The sequence below is a fragment of the Entelurus aequoreus genome, linkage group LG11, assembly GCF_033978785.1.
Source record: "Entelurus aequoreus isolate RoL-2023_Sb linkage group LG11, RoL_Eaeq_v1.1, whole genome shotgun sequence".
Taxonomy (NCBI): domain Eukaryota; kingdom Metazoa; phylum Chordata; class Actinopteri; order Syngnathiformes; family Syngnathidae; genus Entelurus; species Entelurus aequoreus.
In genome coordinates this window covers 48,075,756-48,098,478 of record NC_084741.1, presented here as the reverse complement: position 1 = coordinate 48,098,478, position 22,723 = coordinate 48,075,756, and the positions used below count along the sequence as shown (strand labels likewise).

The 22,723-nt window shown below is 38.2% G+C and overlaps 1 protein-coding gene across 5 annotated transcripts in view; it reads right to left on the bottom strand.

The window, feature by feature from the left end:
- Positions 1-22,723, bottom strand: part of LOC133660186 (triple functional domain protein-like) — a 251,212-nt gene that overhangs the window by 50,650 nt on the left and 177,839 nt on the right. For all 5 annotated transcript variants that reach the window (XM_062063430.1, XM_062063425.1, XM_062063427.1 and 2 more), the window contains 16 exons: positions 21,860-21,958; positions 21,688-21,780; positions 21,329-21,478; positions 21,083-21,197; positions 17,338-17,453; positions 15,604-15,726; positions 13,752-13,946; positions 13,349-13,464; positions 10,647-10,713; positions 10,048-10,157; positions 9,881-9,950; positions 8,318-8,407; positions 8,090-8,182; positions 6,384-6,495; positions 5,031-5,221; positions 2,595-2,696 (listed from right to left, as the gene is read on the bottom strand). In XM_062063430.1, the coding sequence (XP_061919414.1) occupies positions 2,595-2,696; positions 5,031-5,221; positions 6,384-6,495; positions 8,090-8,182; positions 8,318-8,407; positions 9,881-9,950; positions 10,048-10,157; positions 10,647-10,713; positions 13,349-13,464; positions 13,752-13,946; positions 15,604-15,726; positions 17,338-17,453; positions 21,083-21,197; positions 21,329-21,478; positions 21,688-21,780; positions 21,860-21,958 (1,842 nt within the window). The remainder of the gene's footprint in view (positions 1-2,594; positions 2,697-5,030; positions 5,222-6,383; positions 6,496-8,089; positions 8,183-8,317; positions 8,408-9,880; positions 9,951-10,047; positions 10,158-10,646; positions 10,714-13,348; positions 13,465-13,751; positions 13,947-15,603; positions 15,727-17,337; positions 17,454-21,082; positions 21,198-21,328; positions 21,479-21,687; positions 21,781-21,859; positions 21,959-22,723) is intronic.

Genomic DNA, 22,723 nt, shown 5'->3' with positions numbered 1-22,723 from the left:
AAGCATTTAAGTCTCATCTTAAAACTCATTTGTATACTCTAGCCTTTAAATAGACTCCCTTTTTAGACCAGTTGATCTGCCGTTTCTTTTCTTTTCTTCTCTACTCTGCTCCCAACCCGGGGTGGACCGCTAGCCTGTGCATCGGATGGGGACATCTCTACGCTGCTGACCCGTCTCCGCTCGGGATGGTTCCTGCTGGCCCCACTATGGACTGGACTTTCGCTGATGTGTTGGACTTTCACAATATTATGTCAGACCCACTCGACATCCATTGCTTTACCCACATATGCGGTCCTCTCCAAGTTTTCTCATAGTCATTCACATTGACGTCCCACTGGGGTGAGTTTTCCTTGCCCGTATGTGGGCTCTGTACCGAGGATGTCGTTGTGGCTTGTACAGCCCTTTGAGACACTTGTGATTTAGGGCTATATAAATAAACATTGATTGATTGATTGATTGATTACTTGGAGTAAAATGATGATCCTGAACCTTAAATCTTTGAGCCAGAACACAAGGAGGATGGGCAATAAGTTTTAGAAGCTTGGTGCTAAACGGATGCAGCATTATTGAAACACTGTAGTATTAGCAGCATTGCTAGATGTGAAACTAGGGTTGCCAACCGTCTCTTGAAAAACGGAATCGTCCCGTATTTAGTAACATAAGACCATTATCAATCAAAAACCATTATCAATCAAAAACCATTATCAATCAGTATAAATACCGGAAGAAAACAGATGAGAACACAAAAGCAAAGGCCAAATCAATCACCACGCTGATAGTGGTGAAAATTTGCTACCCAACGCTACTCAGCATGCGCATCAAAATAACCATAGCAATTAAGGTAAAAAAGGTTGCTATATTGTGGATAATTTTTAGCATTATTTTACATACCAGGAAATAAACCAAAACAAAGACGGTACAAACCTTGATTAACCTAAAATGCATAGCTGGTTGTTTGTCTATACCAGTAGTTCTCAAGCTTTTTTCACCAAGTATCACCTCAGAAAACACTTGGCTCTCCAAGTACCACCATAAAGACCAACATTAAAATACAGTAGCATACAGTAGAAGGCAGAGGTTTTATTTATCAAGTATATTGTAACATTGCACACAGTTTGAACAGTCACAGTGGGTTTGAATACAGGAAAATAAAACTGTAACATTACAAAATTTAATTAAGTGATTCTTTGGTGTACCACTGTTTGAGAATCACTGGTCTATACTGTATGGTGACAGAATGAATGTCATCAAGTATTTTGATAACCTTATATACTGTATGAATAATAATGAAAACTACAAAAGCAGTTGTTCCAAGATCTATTTCAGACATTTTCTGAAAATTGTATCCAAATCAGTCCATTAGTTATATTGATAACTATTGGATTACGCAAATGGCTGCATTTTTCTTATAAGGTAGCACATATTTGTGGAACACTGGCCCTGCCAAAAAGGTGTCTATTTTTTTTTTTCAGGAAGTTGGCAACCCCATACTAAACATACAAACTAAAACATAATAAACCATAATAAAACAAACACCTACTGTACAATTTCCACTCTCGCTGGGATGGCGACCAACGGGATGCTCACATAATCCCGTTTAGATGAAGATTCAATCGAAATCCTCACAAAGGGTTAAAAAAAAGTTGCTGCAGCTAGCGTCTTTTTCGCTATCTAGGGTGATGTCAAAGTCGAACAGCCTCTCTGTCCATGGCCACATTTGTCTACTCCAAGGTGAGAAATGCATGAATTATAATCTAGATATTACTTTTAGCAAGTTTGAGGTGAAGCAAAAGTAGCCGCCGGTTTAGTGTGTCAACAATAGCAGCGTAAGATAGCATTAGCTCACACCTATGAATGAGCCTCTAAAATAAGCTGTTTGCATTAGCGATTAAAATAACAATATCACTCATATTTGGTTAATTTTCAGGTCACTACATGTAAAAGGAGTATTGTTTGCGGTTTCTGGATGTTTTTAGAGAGTTTTATGGGCGCAATAGAGGACCCTCGATGTGTTGACTCAATTGTTAGCTATTTATTTATGATTTCAAATGCATTAAAAAAAATACAAGCATATGTGTTCTTGTCTTACATAAGGATTGGGATTGGTAAACACCACATATATTTCCAATTTTTGCGCATTTCCAGTATGACTGATCTGCTGATATGGTCAGAGTGCATAAGCGGTACTCCAGTGATGTATAAACTATGGAAATTGCCGAAAATATTTGGAGCGAGATATTCAAACTGGCGGACTGAATTTGTGGCATTTTGTGATGTTTAGACGGTATTTTCACATACTTTCCGGATGGTAAATACAATTGGATAGGGTTTAATAGATACAATGAAACACAATTAAGCATATAAATTCAACATGTTTTCCACTCTACTGGTACTTTAAGATAATGCTAGAAAGTAAGACCAGATGTGTAACTCTAGCATTTGCTATGTCGACTAATGGCGGCGATGCTTGTACTTCAATTTTTTGCTTGCAACTTAAAGTATACCAGACAGCTCTCTCAAAATAGTCTCAAATTGGGACACTCTTAAGTTGAGGTACCACTGTACTGTATATGAGAATTCTACTAATACTGCACCTTGAGCACGATCTTGTTGTCCGAGGTCGGAGTTCTACCCACCCAGAGGGCAAACTTACAAGGGTCGCCCTCTACATGTTCTGTCACTCCAAGCTCTGACGTCTGAGAAAAGGAACATCACACATACAAATACATTGAAGTGAAAACCACAATGACCCAGCGACTAGGGATGTGTACCTTTGACATTTGAATCAAGTAAGTAATTTGTAAGTATTACTGTATATAGTAGACTTTAGACTTTGCATGCAGTTACAATTCCAAGACGTTCACAGTGTATAGCAGGGGTGGGCAATTAATTTTTACCGGGGGCCGCATGAGCTACCCGAGCACTGCTGGAGGGCCACATCGACAATATTTCAATTAAATTTTGCTCAATATTATTTTTGATATATACCGTAAGATAAATAATAATAATAATAATAATAATAATAGTAATACTTCAACATAGTGTGTGTAACAGCATTCCATGACTAATATATATAAATTAACATTAATAATAAATGACAGGAAAATAAGCACACGTATGACTGAGGAGTCATAGTGTAACTTTGTGTGGTGTTTGAGTTGTCCGACTTTTTGTGTGGCCTTAAACGCACCAGTGGTTTAGTGCTATGCGTGTTGGTGACAGATGACAAGTTGGTTTTGGCCTGGTTTGTACGGCAGAAAATGACTAGTTTTTCGAGATAGAATTGTTTTACTCATGTTTTTGGTGTGGTTATGTCTGAATATAAACAGTTTTGTTCAATAAAGTGATCGATATAATTCCTGTCCTCGAAGCATCTCGATAGACGTTACAATAGACGTGTTCAATTGAACGGTGTTGACGAACACCATTAGGGCCGCTTGTTGTCACTGTCACTCAAAGTTGCATTGCAAAATTCCATAGAATAAATATGTTTATTTTGTTTAGAATTCAGATGGGATTTGATTTGGTGCGCGGCATATACTTGCTGCGCGCAGCGGACGCTTGAGCAGTGCGCGATTGCGCAGGCACGCACCTTAGGTGAGGGGACGTTGCTTTGCAGTTCATGTGTTGTTGAAAACACGGCATTCCTCATCAACTTTTCTCTTTTTGGCGTCTCGGGTGTAAACCGTGCATCACTTGTCGCTGCATGTGCACCTTCACTCGCAGGTTACACACGGACACACGCCCATAAATAATACTTTTCAAAATAAAAGCAGCACAGTTGTATTGCGCGCAGGACATAGATGTTTTTTCAACTTTATTTTGTAATAAATGATTGCAGCTGTTCACATTCACTCACAATCACGCATACGTCCACACGGAAGTAATACAAATAACGATTTTCAAAACAAAAGCAGCACCGTTGTATTGCACACTCGACATAGATACTTTTTAAAATGTATTTTGTAATTTATAATTGGCCTCACGCGGGCCGGACAGGGACGCACAAAGGGCCGGATGCGGCCCGCGGGCCGCAGAATGCCCAGGTCTGGTGTATAGGCTAAGGTGGGTTATCTAGTCAGGGAGTAGTGTTTTGTTGCACCCTATAAAGTGTCCATATTGTATTTATTGTACTTATTGGACAAAAAGTAATGTGTAACGTGCAACTTAGTTGTAGTTTTCTTTACCAAATTTGAAGTTGTTGAAATCACCATGTAAAACGGCTAATCAGTATGTACATGGCAAAGTCATAGATTAGCATCAAGCTAGCTCACTTTGGAAAAGTGAAGAATTACTATAAATTTGAGCTTTTTCTGTCAGGCATACTTGCTCTGTTGGCGTTGAAAATTGTAGCATTACCTAGAGTCAGTCCAACTGAGTCCTCTCTGAATGCTATTTGACTGCTTGTTTGCCCACCAAGTGTTTGAGGTGGCTGAGTCTGCAACCGGACGTGACGTCACGTGCAACATCCATCCATCCATCCATCCATTTTCTGCCGCTTGTCCCTTTCGGGGTCGCGGGGGTGCTGGAGCCTATCTCAGCTGCACATGGGCGGAAGGCAGGGTAAACCCTGGACAAGTCGCCACCTCATCGCAGGGCCAACACAGATAGACAGACAACATTCACACTCACATTCACACACTAGGGCCAATTTAGTGTTGCCAATCAACCTATGCCCAGGTGCATGTTTTTGGAGGTGGGAGGAAGCCGGAGAACCCGGACGGAACCCACGGAGTCACGGGGAGAACATGCAAACTCCACACAGAAAGATCCCGAGCCCGGGATTGAACTCAGGACTACTCAGGACCTTCGTATTGGGAGGCACATGCACTAACCCCTGTTCCACCTTTCCGCCCGTCACGTGCAACAAAGGTATCGAAATATGGCATTGTTTAATTTTATGTGAATCGATAACCGTTCGTATTGACAGAATTCGGTCGGAGCCTATAAAAGTATCAAATTCGGTACCCATCCCTATTAGCAACTAACTGAAACTATGTAGTCTAAGCATGAAACTGAGTATCACTTACAAACAGTTTGCTCTTGTAGAGGTACTTGCTGTGTCCATTTGAATCTTTCACTTCTTTACTTAAAACCAGCGACATTTCAAAGAGGAAAAGGTGGCGGTCACGACCCTTTCGGATGAGTGTTTTGGGATCCCAAACTTGGAAGGACTCCTGAAGAATGAGTTCTCCTTGGGAGTCAAGGTTCCCATCAAACCCTGAAAGTAGTAAGACAAAAGAGAGTTGGATTCTTTCTTTCTTAGAGTTTGTGCAAGTATGTGGGTGGCCAGTTGCCTGCTGAGTCACACTTGAGTCATTTGTGTTCAATCACCGTGACGCCATTTCAGGGAGAGAAATTGCATTTCTTTCTTTCTTTTATGTGACATTTTGTTCACTTTAGGAAATGAATCATATTTAAAAACAAAGAAAAGTGCATTGTCACCACCCTCTTTTTTTTTTTTTTTAAAGAGTCATAATAGAAAAAGTACAAAACCCAAAACCAGTGAAGTTGGCACGTTGTGTAATTTGTAAATAAAAACAGAATACAATGATTTGCAAATCCTTTTCAACTTATATTCAATTGAATATACTGCAAAGACAAGATATTTAATGTTCGAACTGAGAAACTTAATTTTTTTTTGGCCAATATACATGAACTTAATGGCAGCAACACATTGCAAAATAGTTGGCACAGAGGCATGTTTACCACTGTGTTACATGGCCTTTCCTTTTAACAACACTCAGTAAACGTTTGGGAACTGAGGAAACCAATTTTTGAAGCTTTTCAGGTGGAATTCTTGCCCATTCTTGCTTGATGTACATCTTAAGTTGTTCAACAGTCCGGGGTCTCCGTTGTGGTATTTTAGGATTCATAATGCGCCACACATTTTCAATGGGAGACAGATGGTGAAATCCCTAAATTCATTGCAATAGCTTGTTGAGAAATGTTGTTCTTAAACTGTTCGACAATTTGCTCACGTATTTGTTCACAAATTGTTTGTAAATGACTGAGCCTTTCATGGAAGATGCTTTTATATCCAGTCATGGCAGCCACCTGTTCCAAATTAGCCTGTTCACCTGTGGGATGTTCCAAATACGTTTTTGATGAGAATTCCTCAACTTTGTCAGTCGTTTTTGCCACTTGTGCCAGCTTTTTTGAAACATGTTGCAGGCATCAAATTCCAAACGAGCTAATATTTGCAAAAAATAAAGTTTTCCAGATCGAACGTTAAGAATCTTGTCTTTGCAGTCTATTTAATTGAATATAGGTTGAAAAGGATTAGACAATCATTGTATTCTGTTTTTATCTACGATTCACACAACGTGCCATCTTCACAGGTTTTGGGTTTTGTAGATACATTTGTGTGTGTTTCAACCAACCATCCAACATTGAGAGGTGCATGGCATCATTGGCTCTCTTGGGGACACTCAGCATCACCTCCAGACCATCCTTGATCTCACCTTTTCCTTCCTCACAGCATGTCAATAGCTCCTAAAACATAAAACAGAGGTGGTAGTTCAAATAAATATGTTTATATGTTGTAAGGCCAAGGTTCCCATAACAGTGGTATGCAAATTGTCATTGGGGTACGTGAATAAAAAAATTAAAACAGCGTAACTACATTGGTGTCTGAGAGCCTATTTGCCTACTTAATGTACGCAGTGTATTTGAACGCCTCATCATGTGAACAATGCAGGGAGCACAGACACGCAAATAAACATAGAGAAATGAGACAGACCAAGTTGTTTTAATATTCTGTATGGGTTATATGAACAAATATGCAAGTTTGATGGATTGTATTAGGAGTGTTTAAACTTAAATATTCATGTTGTGTACTAAATGAGAGCTGGTCTTCTTACCTGGTGCTGTGACAGATTAGCAGGGACACTACAGGCATAATTGGGGCCTTAAGCAGAATTTTTTTGGAGACCCCCTGTCCCCCACCTTCCTAATTACAAAATGTTTTCACATATTTTTTATTCATATGAAACAATTTTTTGACTTTTTTATCAAACAAATGCATGTTTGATACTAAAACTAAAACAACTTAATGGGAAATAAATTACTATTATTATTTTTTTTCAGTGCAGAATTAAAATTTCAGCATCATTAAAACATATACCGGTATTTATAAACCTTAGTACAAGTACTTCTACCAGGATTTGAACTCAGTACCTTCTGCTTTATGAGATAAGCAATATTACACTGTGCCACTAGAGCATTATATACTTATCAATGACAGGAATATGTTTGCAGTATTAGTATTAGCAGTATAAATCGTTATTTGACATTTAACATGCACTTTTTCAAGCAAAACAGGGCCTCCAATTGATTGTGGAGCCCTACGCATAGCGCATGTTTGGTGTTTAAGGGCAGTGTGCCCTGCTCATTACATTTTCTCAATTATGAGGCTGAATTTTGTTTCTTGACTGAATGCACCGATTGGTGTGCAGTTGCTTATGTTCATCATTTTGCTGTTTACCTGCGGAAGTTTACCACTGAAAATTAATATGTTTTTGTACTGGTGAATTTCCTTTGCTACGGTGTGTTTTAAGTGAAAAAATAATGTTGTACTAAAGGCGTATTATTATGTAGAAACCAAGCACACTTATTTAAAAAAAAACTGTGGATTTTTTTGAGCAATGATTAAAAAATTAAAAAATCAATACAGAGGATGTCATCATCAAACAATACTGTTTCTCTGTGCATTAACAACGTGGTAGCGGATGTTTTAAAACATTTGAACAGCGCATACGTGCCTGTGAATGTATGCACTACAGTTGGATAAGTCAACAGTAATATGGCAGCCCTGGCACATGTCCTGGTGTGTGCGTACCTTCAGGGCAATTAAGAAGGACATGGTCTTCTGTAAAGATTTCCTTTTCCTGATTTTTTACACAATAAATAATTTATTACATCAAACTGTTAAGAGATAATTTGGAGTAAGATGTGTTATTGTTAGCCTACAGACACTTTTTTTTAAATGTGCAGGAGTAGAAGATACATTGATTTATGTCAAATATTTGAAAGTGTACAGACTTTGAAAAGTTGTAAGATGGAGCAGTGTACATTTTGTTTGTTCTACCTTTAGAAGCAGCTGGTACTTAGTTATTCTTTGCACTGGTTTGATCAAGTAAGAGGAGATCGAGTTGGCGAGACGATGCCTTTGCTGAATTTCCTGTAAAGCCATAAAAGAAAAAAGATCTGTCAAGTCCTTATAGTCATCATTTGTCTCATTATGTTACAGCAAACATGGCTTTTATAGAACATGTTTATGACATTTAAAATCATACTTTAAAGTTACACAACTTACATCAAAATATGGGCCAGCATGCTCCAAAATGAGCTGAGTGGAGTCAGGCTTGTTCTTACAGTAGTTCACATACATCTGAAACTTGTCAGCCTGAGTGGGAGAAAAACAGACCTAAGATAAGTCTTGGAAAAATGTTTTAACACGTTACAGATCCACCATCGATTATTTTTTTCCACTCCATGTACAACACATGTGCTCAAGCACGTAACCAAGTTTCTTAATTTAGCATGTATGACTTGTATAAAATAACAAAAGAGAGGGAAACATGATAAATCCCACTGTGTTTTTCCTGCCTTTGAAAGGGCAAATTGCAGCAGTATGTATGAAAACTGCGCTTCCTAAAAGAAATATAAAAAAACCTGTTTAGGATCTTCTAAATTTATGTTTTTACATAATGAGACCCCTCTCGACGTGAAATACAAAAAGTAATAAATAATAATTTAGGCCTTCTTATGCTTGAAAATGCCTAATTTAAGCCAAAAATACATAGAATATGCTTAAAGAAAACAAAAATGCAATATGGTGAAACCGCAAACTTTGAAGTGAGACGCAGCAAAGGACAACTGGATTCAGACTGAAAAAAAGTAGGAGCTATCATGTCATATTTTAGTGATAAATGAATGCAAACTCATCCACCTGGAACAAGCGCTTAAAGGTAATATTGTGCAAGTAATGCGCTGTAGGTAGGCACACTTTTCAAACTTTATTGCTAACTCTAACCCACCAACAGGAGCCCCTAAAGTACAACACCAACAACACAGCACTAATCACAATCAGGGTGAGCTAGGTGCATTCACAAGCCCCAGAATTGTGAGAGTCAACTTTACAACACAACCACTTCTTTTTTTGCACATTCATTGCTGGTTTTGCTGCAGTAATAATGACAACTTTTATACATTTTATTTCTTATTTTTTAATGTATAACTTTATTATCATTTTACTTATATTGTTGAAACATTTTAATTATTTGTTTGTCCAACCGAAATGTCACAAAACTCTGAACGAATAAAAAGGCTTTTTTTAAAAAAATAAATGTGATTGTTTTCCATTTTTTAGATACAAGTTGGAGCACCGTTTTAAAATTACAATTTGGAAAAGAAACCAACTAATGACGAATCTAGCGTTATTCGAGACTTTTGGAGATTCTCACATGAATCTGTATCGCTCTTCTTACCGAGAGCATATTCCTCTTTCAAAGCACTCACAGATGTCTAAGTCTTGTTTGTAATATTTAAAAAACGACATAAAGAAGCAACAGAAAAAAGTTTCTTCGAGCTCTAAAATTTTTTGTTGCTCACTGTTTGTCTCCCCCACAATATTAATCCTTAGCTTACAGCATTTTTTACAATTACATGCACACATGTCATGGCCAATTATGCACACTAGATAATGGCGTAATTTATCAGTATCAATCGGTACTACCCCTGCAACCTACACCCAAAAAACAGATTGCAGTACTGTGGGAAACACGGTACAGTATTTTTCATGATGAGAAAAATGTAGCATCTTTATGTTTGAGCTTCATATAAATATTAAAATATAAACATTTAAATCACAACTCACCCAGGTGACGAAACAATGACCCACATCTTCTGGAAGCTGCTCGTACTTTTCCAACTCCTTCAGGAAGATACTGTGCAGAAACAGACCAATGATCGGCTCTTGTCTTTGTTAAACTGTATATCTATATTCTTTATCACATCTATCAGTAATAATACAGCTCTACTGACTTGTGATGGAACTCATAGAGATCCTGCATGTTCCCAAAGATGATATGCTCTTTGTTGACGATCCCTGGAGGAATCTCCTCCACACCGCTGGTCATCTCCCACAGGTAAGTCTTTGTGTCACAGCATAGTTTAGTCACATATATCGTAATTAAACCATAATTATTATTTTTTTTTACAATATATTCATTCTCTATGTTTTTATTTATTTAAGAAATACTGTTACATAAATAAGAAACTGTGTACTAACAGACTAAGCAGTAGAAAATAAATGAATGATTAATTGTTCCAGGGCTCCCCCTACAGTTGTTAAGTTGTATTTCACTTTCACAGTAAATAACAGTGGTAAAGTACATACACATGTTCAGTGGTATATCAGAATCAGCTTTATTGGCCAAGTATGTTGTGTACTTGTTAACTGATCATATGTGTGTGAAATGGTTTCACCCCTAAAATGTGTGATGCAGGGTCACAATCACTGGTTTGTCATATAATGTTGTTATATAGAAATACATGCTGGAAAAGGAATCATACTCAATAGTATTGATATATCTGAAGATGTAATGAGGTGACTGAAATAATATACTGGTGACCGGCCTTACATCCATGCACTCTCTTAGGTCTCTGACGTAGGCTTTCTCGGTTTGGATCAACTCGGCCATTATAAACCTGAAAGGAATTGGCAAACACATTTTCTTTTATCATTGCCATAGCTAAAAAAAATCTGTTCAAAACATACAGCATTGCATATGGCTTATGGGCAAGTCAACCTAATTAAACATACTACCATATTACCTTCTCTGGATAATCAAATTTTAGGATAACGTGTCAACAAAACTAAAAATGCAGATACAAAGATTAATAGAAAGGCACTAGGAAGAGCGAAGACCTCTGCCAAAGTTGACACATTGTGGTCTGCATGTTAACACAAAGGAATCCCTGACAGAGATCAGTTGAAAGCAATTGTATTCACATTGTTACATGTACAAAAGTGAAAGTGCATTCACAAAATATAATGTGTGGCACTGTTCCGTGACACTGCAACCGTGCAACTTTCTAAAAAACTGTATTTACAGCTTCTTTTTAAATGGACCCTCGGCATACAGTACAGTAATTCATTATTAATGACATGTGTTATTAGGTGTACAACTAATTTGCTTTGCCGGATATAACACAAAGCTTAGCTCTCTATGTTTTGTTCAGAATTATCTTAGCATGTATCGACCTACAGTACATTGGATTGGTTTTAGTATTTCTAAAGCATAAAAAGCTTCAAAGTGGCTCCCTGCCTGATTAATATTTTTAATCATGCAAGCTCTCGATATTTTTTTCTCCTGATTTATAGTCTTTCTGGTTAATTTCCAGGTTGGGTCTCAAAGAGGCACTTGTCGGTAGATTTTCAGCAAACTAAAACGAGCAGCGCTACAAAGTGACTACTATGTTATTGTGGATATTGTGGTAGAGTGGGGATGAGACCATAACCATTCTAAATTCCTAAATTCGAAATGTTGCTGCAAAAGTTCATGGATTCTTGTTTTGCACGCGCCTTCACACAAATACAAATAAAATATATTATTATTATGGCACCCGCGGTTATAATACTCAGTTGTGGATATAGATGGGTACCAAACTCAGTACTTTTATAGGCACTGACCGATTACCGTTGGTACTACCGGGTATCGATTAACGTAAAATCCAACTGTGCCACAATTCCATACCTTTGTTGCACGTGACGTCAGGTCTGGTTGGATACTTGGCCGGCTCAAACAAATCGCCCGGAAACAAGCACTCAAGCAGTACTGAGCCTCTAGGTAATGTTACAATTTTCAATGCCGACAAAGCGAGTATACCTGATAGAAAACACTACACATACAGTTTGGTGCCACTATTCAAAATGCATTGGCTCGTTGCTAATTTACATTGGATTTGCCACAGACATGCTACTGATTAGCATTAGTGATTTTACATGGCGATTTCAACACCTCCAAATTTGGTAACAAAAACTACAACTAAGAAGCACGTTACAATCACACAGCTGAAGTGTCATAAGAACAAAACTTAAACGATAAACACTTTTTAGGGTGCAAGAAAAGACTAGATTCAGCTTAATGGCAAAGACTAGGCAACACACCGACATAGTCTATACCAGGGGTGTCACACTCATTTTAGATCTGGGGCCACAAGGAGAAAAATCTACTCCCAAGTGGGCCGGACTGGTATAATCACGGCACGATAACTTAAAAATAAAGACAACTTCAGATTGTTTTCTTTGTTTAAAAAAAGAACAAGCACGTTCTGAAATTGTACAAATCATATTGGTGTTGTTTTTTTTTTTACAGTTACATGTTGCGGTTAATAGTATTCTATCTTTATTTTCTGAATAAATTATGTGATAATGTTCATCAGTCAACTCATTGGTGTTAATTTTAAATCTATCAAGATAAAAAAATTATATCAAAATCCAATTACAGGATGTTATTTATTTAGTTTGATCATTTTCCTCGACTGATGTACTAACATCATGTGGTTTATTTTGTACATATGTAGCATAATCTACAAAGATACAAAGAATTGCTATTGCTACATCTAGTGGACACATTCAGAACAGCAGTTGTAAATGTGTCCACTAGATGTCGCAATAGCAATTATTGTTTTATGTTAATTTTTATACTTAGCAAACTCATCCAGCGGGCCGGATAAATCTTGTTTGCGAGCCTGATCCGGCCCTTGGGCCGTACGTTTGACACCCCTGGTCTATGTACTAATGATATCTAACATCTTGAGATTGTAACTGCATGAAAAGTTTACTATATTATACTTCCAGATGAGATTCAGAAGTGTAAAAAATCAAGATGTAACAACTGGAGAGCACACTTTTTATAATCAGCTCACTGTTAATTGTTAAATAAAAAAAATGATTTTATTATTAAACACATTATTAGTTATTATTAACACATGACCGCACAAACAATCACCGAAAATTGTTACCGCTGTGTACCAATATAAGTTCCCAGGTCCCGTGAATTGGAATTGTATTGATTCAAATGTTAAAGGTACCCATCCCTAGTTGTGACCGACTTTGTTAGAGAACAATTACCTGAATAATTATATTGTTATTGTAACAAATCACTACTTTGCATCAGTGTCATAGAATAAATCCTTCTGAGAAAAGTTTCTGATTAGAATAGAAATATAATTGAATTTATCGACATAAAGGGGGCATAACCTCAGTAAGATACTGATATTTATAAATAGATGTGTTTGCCATTGTCATCATAGGACGCCATCGGAACGTGTCACTCACTCTTTTCTCCTCGCCGACTTCCTCTTCTCCTCGTTGAGCTCATGAGCGGCATCTCTCAACTTGACCTCTGACCCCGGAGCGCTAGCTGGGATGATGTCCAGTTGAAGCTCTTTGCTCTGAAAAAACATGTGAGACTGTCACTATTATGTTGTGCACAATGGCCATGGCGGCCTTTCACCGGGCACCACACCTACAGTATGTGTAATACACACACTTTCTCTCAGCACCAGCTCATTAAAACAAACTGGAAGGAAATTAGATTTGGGACATGCAGCGTTTGAAACGTGATGTACAGTGTGATTAACAGCATGTTTTGGCCAAATGCTAGAGCTGATTATGGACAAAAACATCACACTCATCATTAATAAAGTTAATGAGAATGTATTTACTGGTGAACACTCACTGCTTTGTTGGAGTCAGAAGAAATGCCGAGCGCCGTTTCCAGGCAGGTCCTGTATTTGTCCATACGGAGAGAAAAGTCCCTGTAGCGCTTGTCCACGGAGGACACCCATTTCTTTATCTCTAGGGCATGGGCGTGGCCCTTGTCACAAAACCCATCAGCCAGCTGGATCAACAGCTTTACGCGCTCTTTGGTTTGCTGTCAATAGCGAGACATTTAGGGAGGGCACAGAGAGGTGCAAAGGTAGATGGACACATGGAGGGTGGGGGGTGGGGGGGGGGGTGTTGAGTTAGGCATCAGTGATTGGCACACTAGCTTGTTCTCTAACACAATACCAGTGACACACAAAGTGGACACACAACAATATGTGACCCTGTGAATGGGCCTCCCAACTGAGTGCAGGAGTGTGCAAACACACTCACAACATATCATTACAAGCAGAATCCACCATAACATAGGCTACCTTATACCTTCACACTGCATGTGTTAAAGTCCGATCCTATTATACATGTGTCTAATGTGAACGTGCAGGTAAGGAGTCAGAGCCAAAATTAGCTGGACATTGACGTGAGCCGCTTCGGTGACGTACAGTATCAATAATCTATTGCAGGTGTTTAGTGCCACAATCACTACATGATAGTGGCGACTGGTCACTTCAATAGTTGACATCATGCTCCGCATGTGTTTGCTTGTCCTACTTTGATAAACTGAATTAACTCATGGATACAATTATACTTTGTCTTTGCTAAACTTATATTTAGCGGGGAGTCCACATGTCCTTTTTAATTTTAGTTCGGTTTAACTGTGTCATGGCCGTGTCCATTCAAAAGTTCATAGATATAGTTGCTAATTTAACATCGCTTCGAAGGCCGTCATTTTGACAGGTTTACGACCATATTTCTAAAACGACCATACTATTTAAGTTTATTTTGTAGCCAAACATTTTCCGTTAAGATATAATGTCTAAAGAACATCTGTTTTTTCAAAGTTCTTGCTCATTTATTGTGTTTTGTTTACTTTTTCAATCAATGCTGAAGCGGTATAGCAGTTTTGAATTGGCTTTAGTAGAAATTAGATTATTTTCTTTCCCCTTGGACCGATCAACCTATTTTTTTTACCTTTTCATAAAATATTTAGACATAATCAGTAATATAAACACATGACTTTAAACATATTGGATTTAATTCCAGTTGTCAACATAGTATTTTTGTTTGTTGTTTAATACACGGTTATTTATAGTAAATGCAAATATTTACATACCTTAAAACTAAAAACTTAAATATTAATAATCCATCATTTCCTAATATACAATTATACATGTACTTATACAGCATTTTAGTTGGTTGTGTCTCTTATGCACACTTTCATGGTGCCATAGCCAAATCTACTTTTAGTTGCCAATAGTAATACAGTAAACGCTTGTTTATCGCTGTTAATTGGTTCGGGGCCTGGCCATGGTAAATACATTTTCGCGAAGTAAGAATTATTAATTATAAACTGCATATTTTCTTATAGCTGGAGCATAAAAAGCCTGTTTAAGACTTTCAAAATAGGTTTTTTTGAACATTATGAGAGCCCTCTAGACATTATATAACACCCACATAGTCACCTTCACAAGCCGCAAACTTCAAAGCGAAATGTGGCGAGGGACGAGCGTATTACAATACTCACTAGGCTGCAGTCAGCCCTATAGTCCCTGGCGTGTTACACAAGTAATGTAAATGAATTGCTACAGCACCCCCCGCAACCCCATAAGGGACAAGCTGTAGAAAATTGATGGATGGATGACCTGCAGTGTGAACATAGCCATAAAAACCCATAGTCACATATATACATGAGTGTAATTGGAAAACACCTTAGCTGTGATTTGGAAGTCTTCGTGCTCTTTCAGCAGCTCCTGTGTGTGGTGAATGCTGGAGCCGGTGGATGTGTGAGTGGACAGGTAAAACTCCCCTGTGTCATGGATCCACTCCAGTGCCTGTGCAAACCCCCAATCACAGGTTAGTATGCTTTCCTGTTTTATCATTTGACACATTCTTTAGTATCTTTTCTTAAAACAATAATATATCACATTTCACAATTAAAATACAAAAAGAGACAGGATTTTAGCATGCAGTGAGTGGGAGGTGACGATGGGATTTTGTTTGTTTATGCTGTGTCACCTAAACACCACAGGAGGGAGCTATGTGTCCAACAGTTGAAGTGGTGCTCTGACAACATGATTGAATTCAACCAGATGGGAAAAAATAAATCTTCTTTAATGAAAAAATATTCTGTGCATTTTTAGTTTGAGTGGTGTTCGATTACGTAATTCAACCTATTAACATAATAATAAAAACTCTCGCGGCTCAAGTTTTCTGTATTGCCTGCAGGACTAAATAAAGGATGTAATAAACATAGCGTGTGCAGTTTCAGGGCCATGTAATCATAGCCTTCTTCAAGACTGTCATTGTTTTAAATGTCTACCATCTTACGCTGCTTCCTGAATAAGACACATATCATTACAGCGAAAACAAAAACAATACTGAATTCTAAAAGAGAGACAAAATAAGATGGAGGCTGCATGCGTGCTGAGAAAGGTCAACATAACGATCCAATAGTTAACATGTAGAAGACGTAATTTATCAACTTTATTCAGTGAGAACACAATGTCATTTTCTGCTAAGTCAGATAATGCTTTTTAAGTGGGAGGTAACTAAATAAGAAAACTCACTTAAAGTGTAACTGTACTTTTTTGGGGGAATGTTGCCTATCATTCACAATCATTATGTAAAAGAAGAACACATATGTTTTCCTTTTTTTATGCAATCTAAATAGTAAATAAATGTGATCTAAAGTTCACTTACAATGGAGCCTATAGGAGTCGCTCTATTCTGACTACAAAGCCCTTAAAAAAACATCCAAACATCTCCAATAAGGTTTTGTATACATACTACAAGTATATATGTAATGTAGTAATGGGCACATTTATAATAACATTTAATATTTACGTATTTTGCTCATTTTAAGCATACGCGGCACATTCATTTCCAAAACGCATCATGATGTTTACTTTTTTTTTAACAACATCACTGATTACTACTCTTACTTTACAAGGTCTGCTGTCATTAGGATGCTGACTGATACCATCTTGTTATATTCCCGTTTAGATGAAGAATGACTCAAAATCCTCGCAAAGAAAAGTGGGTGAAACCAAGCGTCTTTTCGTGTCGTTCTCAACATTTCCGGGTCTAAATTAGCTGTCAAAGTGTACCGACATGTCGGAATACGTCGTCATTCTTCTATTGTCCAGGTGAGAGGTATCATTTATGATCTACAATAAACTTCCACAAGCAAGGAAGCGAGGAAGCAGCTTCCCACTGGATAATGTCAATATAGGAACACAAGATTGTGATCACGGCGCCGCTGTAAATACCCATTGACTCTGTTGTAAGAGGACATTTATTGACATTTATTTACGAGTTACAATGCATTAAAAAAATATATACGTCGTCATGTCATTCATAATGATTGTGAATGATAGGCAAAATCCCCCCAAAAGTGCAGTTCCTCTTTAGGAGGCTTGCACACATTCAGAACAAACACACACCTGCTTGGCGCTGCGTTCAAAGACTACATATTGCTGGCACTGATCCAGCCTTCGCTTTCTCATGGTCCAGAAGTGGAGCACTCTGTTTTCTCTCTGCAGCAACTCATTCAAGATATCTAGTAGGAAAAAAAGAGAACACTGATTATTATTATGCGGGAACATTCTAAACTTTTACAGTGGCTCTTTGAAACTCTAACCGTTTAGTGACAAAACCATGCAGAATGAGACATACATTTTTAAAAACAACATACGTACATACTGTATGTCCACGAGTTAACAAATAGCTGTATTTATCTAAGCAACTTAGTTAGTTCCATACTATTTTAACAATAATTATCCTGACTATTTTTTTAAACATAACCTGCATGGTCTGTAAAAGTTATAGGATTGTGAAAGCTCAACTCTGGAACGGTTTATAACAGTTTTTATTAAATTGGAACTTTAATTTACGAACACCTCATTATACGAGCTTTTCCATTTACGAAAGCACAGACCAAATATAAATGTGCTATGTTATACGAACCTTGTTTCCATATACCAACGTTTCATTCACTTATTGTGTTTCTGCAACGCAGCCTTTTTGTACCCGGTGTTCTGTCGATGTCTGCTCCCCAACGCTACGGAGCATGCGCACACATGCATATGACAATATACATATAGACAATCACAGAGTGAGAAAGCTCACATTGTATGTTAATACTCATCAAAAGCTCGAAAAAAAAGCAACTGCCTCGTGTGCCTCGCGTACAACTAGTGTAACTAGTGATTTTAAATTACGTTTCTTTCAACATATCTTTTGACCAGTAAGCATGTATACAATTACAGCGTGGGAAAGTTCACAATGTATAATAACGGACAGTAAGCTTGTAGACAATTACAGCGTGAGAAAGCTACTGGTAGTTTGTTTTTCAAGGAAACAGCCACATTTGACGGAACACCAGCAGCACATCCATTGCGGGCAGGCATAGTGCTGCTGTTACCTACTGTGTAACTGCTTTTTTAAATATGTTTTTTTAATTTATTTTTTTTAGCTTTTATATAACATGTATGTAGTTTCGCTAGCTCAATATGAGTCCAAAGAAAGCAATGGACAAGCGCTGTGTGGTTTGAAACATTCAGCTAGTATCCACGTTTTTAACACTGCCTATCCCGACTTCCTACTCCCTTCTGCTGCATGCAAAGATTAACCGACGAGGTAAAGTGTTTTTTATTTTTTATTCCTAATTGGCGTGGCGAAGTTGGGAGAGTGGCCGTGCCAGCAATCTGAGGGTTACTGGTTCAATCCCCACCTTCTACCATCCTAGTCACGTCCGTTGTGTCCTTGAGCAAGACACTTCACCCTTGCTCCTGATGGGCCTGGTTAGCGCCGTGCATGGCAGCTTCCGCCATCAGTGTGTGAATGTGTATGTGTGAATGGGGGAAGGTGGAAATAGTGTCAAAGCGCTTTGAGTTCCTTAAAAAGGTAGAAAAGCGCTATACAAGTACAACCCATTTACCATTTTAATCATTCTATTAACCTGGCTGTTACAGATAAAAAATTGATTTTAAAATGTGAGTGTACAACAGGGCTAATGACAGTGTGTGTGTGTGTGTGTGTGTGTGTGTATGTATGTGTGTGTGTGTGTGTGTGTGTGTGTGTGTGTGTGTGAGTGTGTGAGTGTGTGCGTATGTGTGTGTGTATCGGCAGGGCGACAAAAGTTCAGCTAGTGTTTTTTTTTGGCTCTTATGCAATAGAAAGTAAATTCATCAACCCCGTATGTTTTGTTTGACATTCATTACTGTATAGCGCTTTATATTGTGTTTAAAGTGTACACACTTTTTACTAAAATATGGAGTTTTGTCAAGGCTGAAACCCAATATTCATGTTTATATTGTTTTTTATGGAAACATTTGCTTTAATAAACAAACTTTTCTATTAACGAACCCTGTTCAGGAACCAACTACACATTTGTAAATTCCACTGTACTTTTAAAGAGGAAAAAGGTTGAAAAGCATTGTTCATTAATTCATTGTTTGGAACCCTGAGAATCCACTGTAATTGTGTGAATGCCACAAGGAATTGACATGGTAAATGGTAAATGGGTTATACTTGTATAGCGCTTTTCTACCTTCAAGGTGTCCCAAAACGCTTTTGGCACATTCACCCATTCACACACACATTCACACACTGATGGCGGGAGCTGCCATGCAAGGCCCTAACCACGACCCATCAGGAGCAAGGGTGAAGTGTCTTGCTCAAGGACACAACGGACGCGACTAGGTTGGTAGAAGGTGGGGATTGAACCAGGAACCCTCAGGTTGCTGGCACGGCCACTCTCCCAACAGCACCACGCCGTCCCCCACTGTGCATTAAAAGTACACAGTGGCAGCATTCTTTGTATTTCATTGATAAGTCACTTCTGTATCATATACGCATTATATTGCTGATTATTTAAATATTCCTTAAAACTATCAATTTATTCAATTATTTTTTATACAACATACTTGTGAAGCTTCAATCCCTGGAAGGGAGTTTTAGATTCACATAGCCAAACTCGTCGATTGGAGTAGTTTTGCATTGGCAAACTGCGAGGATCCTGCAGCGACATGTGTAGTGATGCTGTCATGTCATTTAGGTTGACTTACGGATTGACGCACATGGTGTCATCATTTAGACAGGGGTGTCTTTATTTCCCCTATCAATGTAAGCTATGGTTTCAACTTTTCAGTAAATGTTAGCTTGTTTAAAAGTAAAGGTTTCATACAATCAGGTTACATATTTTATCTTAAACAAATTGATTCATCCCCACAATTAGCTGAAAACGTAGCACTGTTGCAGCACGTCATTTTCAACAGTTGCATCCCTCCCTTTCCGAGCCAAAGTTGGACACCAGATTGACCGTCAGGTTGTAGACCTCAGTAGATAAATACTTGCCTCTCACACCGTTGACTTCGGATTCAAATCCCGGAGGGTCGGAGTGTATGCCCACTTTTTTAGGTAATTATGCAGCTGTACACTTATGAGTCTTGTAGTGTAATTCTAACTACTACAAAATACATTTAACATTTCTTTATTCATACTAGGTTTCAGTACAGTTTCCGATCTTCAAGATTTAAACCATTTCGGTGTCAAACCGTTTTTACAATTAATTCTACATTACACTAGCATTTCAGTTGAGCTTCAGTTCTTCAATATTCAAACTATTCATACTGTACATTCAAATTTACATTTTTGGTAAAACTTTAGTATGGCGAACATATTCACCATTAATTAGTTGCTTATTAAAGTAACAAATACTTAATTTAGAGTTTTTTGGACACTAGGGGAACATATAAGGGTTAGGGTTACTAATAAGCAATAATTCTGAGGTTATTGAGGGAAGACTCTTAGTTAATGGCTTACTGGTTGTATAATAAGGCCATGCAGAATAAGGCATAAATAAGTACTTAATAATGACTAATTAAGAGCCAATATGTTACTAATTTGCATGTTAATAAGCAACTAATTAATGGTGTATATATGCCTTCCCCATACTAAAGTGTTACCAAATTTTTTTCTAAATTCATTCTACATTTTTTCAGCATTTCAATTCAGCTTCAGCATTGGGGCATTCACACGCAATTCCTACTGCAATTGTACAGATTCTCGATTGTATTAAAAATGGCCTGTAAACATTTATTTTCAGCTTTTAGTAAATGTATAAAAACAGCAACATTTGTTGTGAATAAATCCACTGAAGAAAAGCAAACTAGTGTGTCAACTTACTTTTGACCTGAGTCTCTGGAGCTTTGACGTGGGACAACATTCCAGGCATGTTAACACTGTTTCTGTGCAGGTACTTGAGGAAGACATCAGCATTGCGTCTGGCCAACGTGCAGGCCTAAATTAGCCACAAAGATAAGAGACTGACTCACTTACACAACACTACTTTAAATTCTGTAGTAGTGGCTAAAATAAATACACAGCATGATGTCACTTATTTGTTAATAACAGATTGTGAACCCTTCTCACCTTGAGAAAAGCTTCTTTCTGCTCCAGATGTTTACTGACCATGGGGGTGACATGATCCGACTCGCTGTTGGGGCCCAGTTTATCAGCACCACCACACCAGTCTTCTTCTCTCTTGTACTCCTGTTCCAAGCTTTCCAACACACTGCACACCTGAGATGTGCATGAAGTACATAAATCCTCATAAATCTGACTCTGCAGATGGAGGCTTTCCGTGCCTCTTAACGCTCAAAAATTAATTCTCATAATCCATTTCCATCATCTCATTTCACACTCCCTCCAAAAGATTGTGTAACATCCTTAAACATCTGTTAACACGTGGGTGGGTTGGCATCGACACACACATGCACTAACACACTCACCTGTTCAGAGGTCTTATAGAAGGCCACAGAAGCATTAACCAGCTTGAGTCTGTCCTCCATCTTCAGCATCAGCTGCTGCCAGTGGTCTGCCACCTTCAAGTCAAAAGTGCACAATTAAGCACTTTGTCAGCCGGAATGTTTCTCTAGAAATAAAAGTGTAAGAAGGACAGACCTTCTCTGCACAGTCGCGGATCATATCCATGTCATAATGGTTGGCCTGAAGAAGAGCCTCAGCCTTCTGCTGCACCTGAAGTGCACTCTGATGGGTTTTCTACAGGGGATATAGGAGAACAATGTTAGGTGTGTGACGCTACAAAAAGTGCTATTTAATTACTCCCAATACAAATATGGTGGAAAGGAAAGCACTATTTATTTATTAATTATGAAAACAGCCTGTTTTTTTTGTTCATCCCCATTAGCACCCGTTCCAGTGGTTGCTTGTCTTCCTGGGATCAACTTTGGCCTGTCATTGTTCTGATATCAATACCTCTTGATTTTTTGGGAAAACTTTTTTAATTTGTTCTGGTGACAGTCATCCCTTGCCAATTTTTATTAAAGCTAATTCTATAACATATTGAAGCATTGAAATGGCTCAATGAACTAAAAATAAAACACATAATTACTACAATAGCATTGACCACGAGAGGAGGCCATAACAATCTGTGTGCACTGCTTAGTATCGTGGCCACCATACATGTCAACCCTCCCGAATTTTCCGGGAGACTCCCGAATTTCAGTGCCTCTCCCGAAAATCTCCCGGGATAACCATTCTCCCGAATTTCTCCCGATTTTCAGCCGGACTTAAGGCACGCCCCCTCCAGGTTCGTGCGGACCTGAGTGAGGACAGCCTGTCGTCACGTCCGCTCTTTACTTCATACTTCAGAACTGACTCCCACACTTGCCGTCAGGGTGCGCAATACAACGTTGGCCAACCAAAAAGTAACTTTTTGGTTGGCCAACGGTTTACGTTGTATTGCGCACCCTGACGGCAAGTGTGGGAGTCGGTTCTGAAGTGTGAAGTAAAGAGACGTAACTC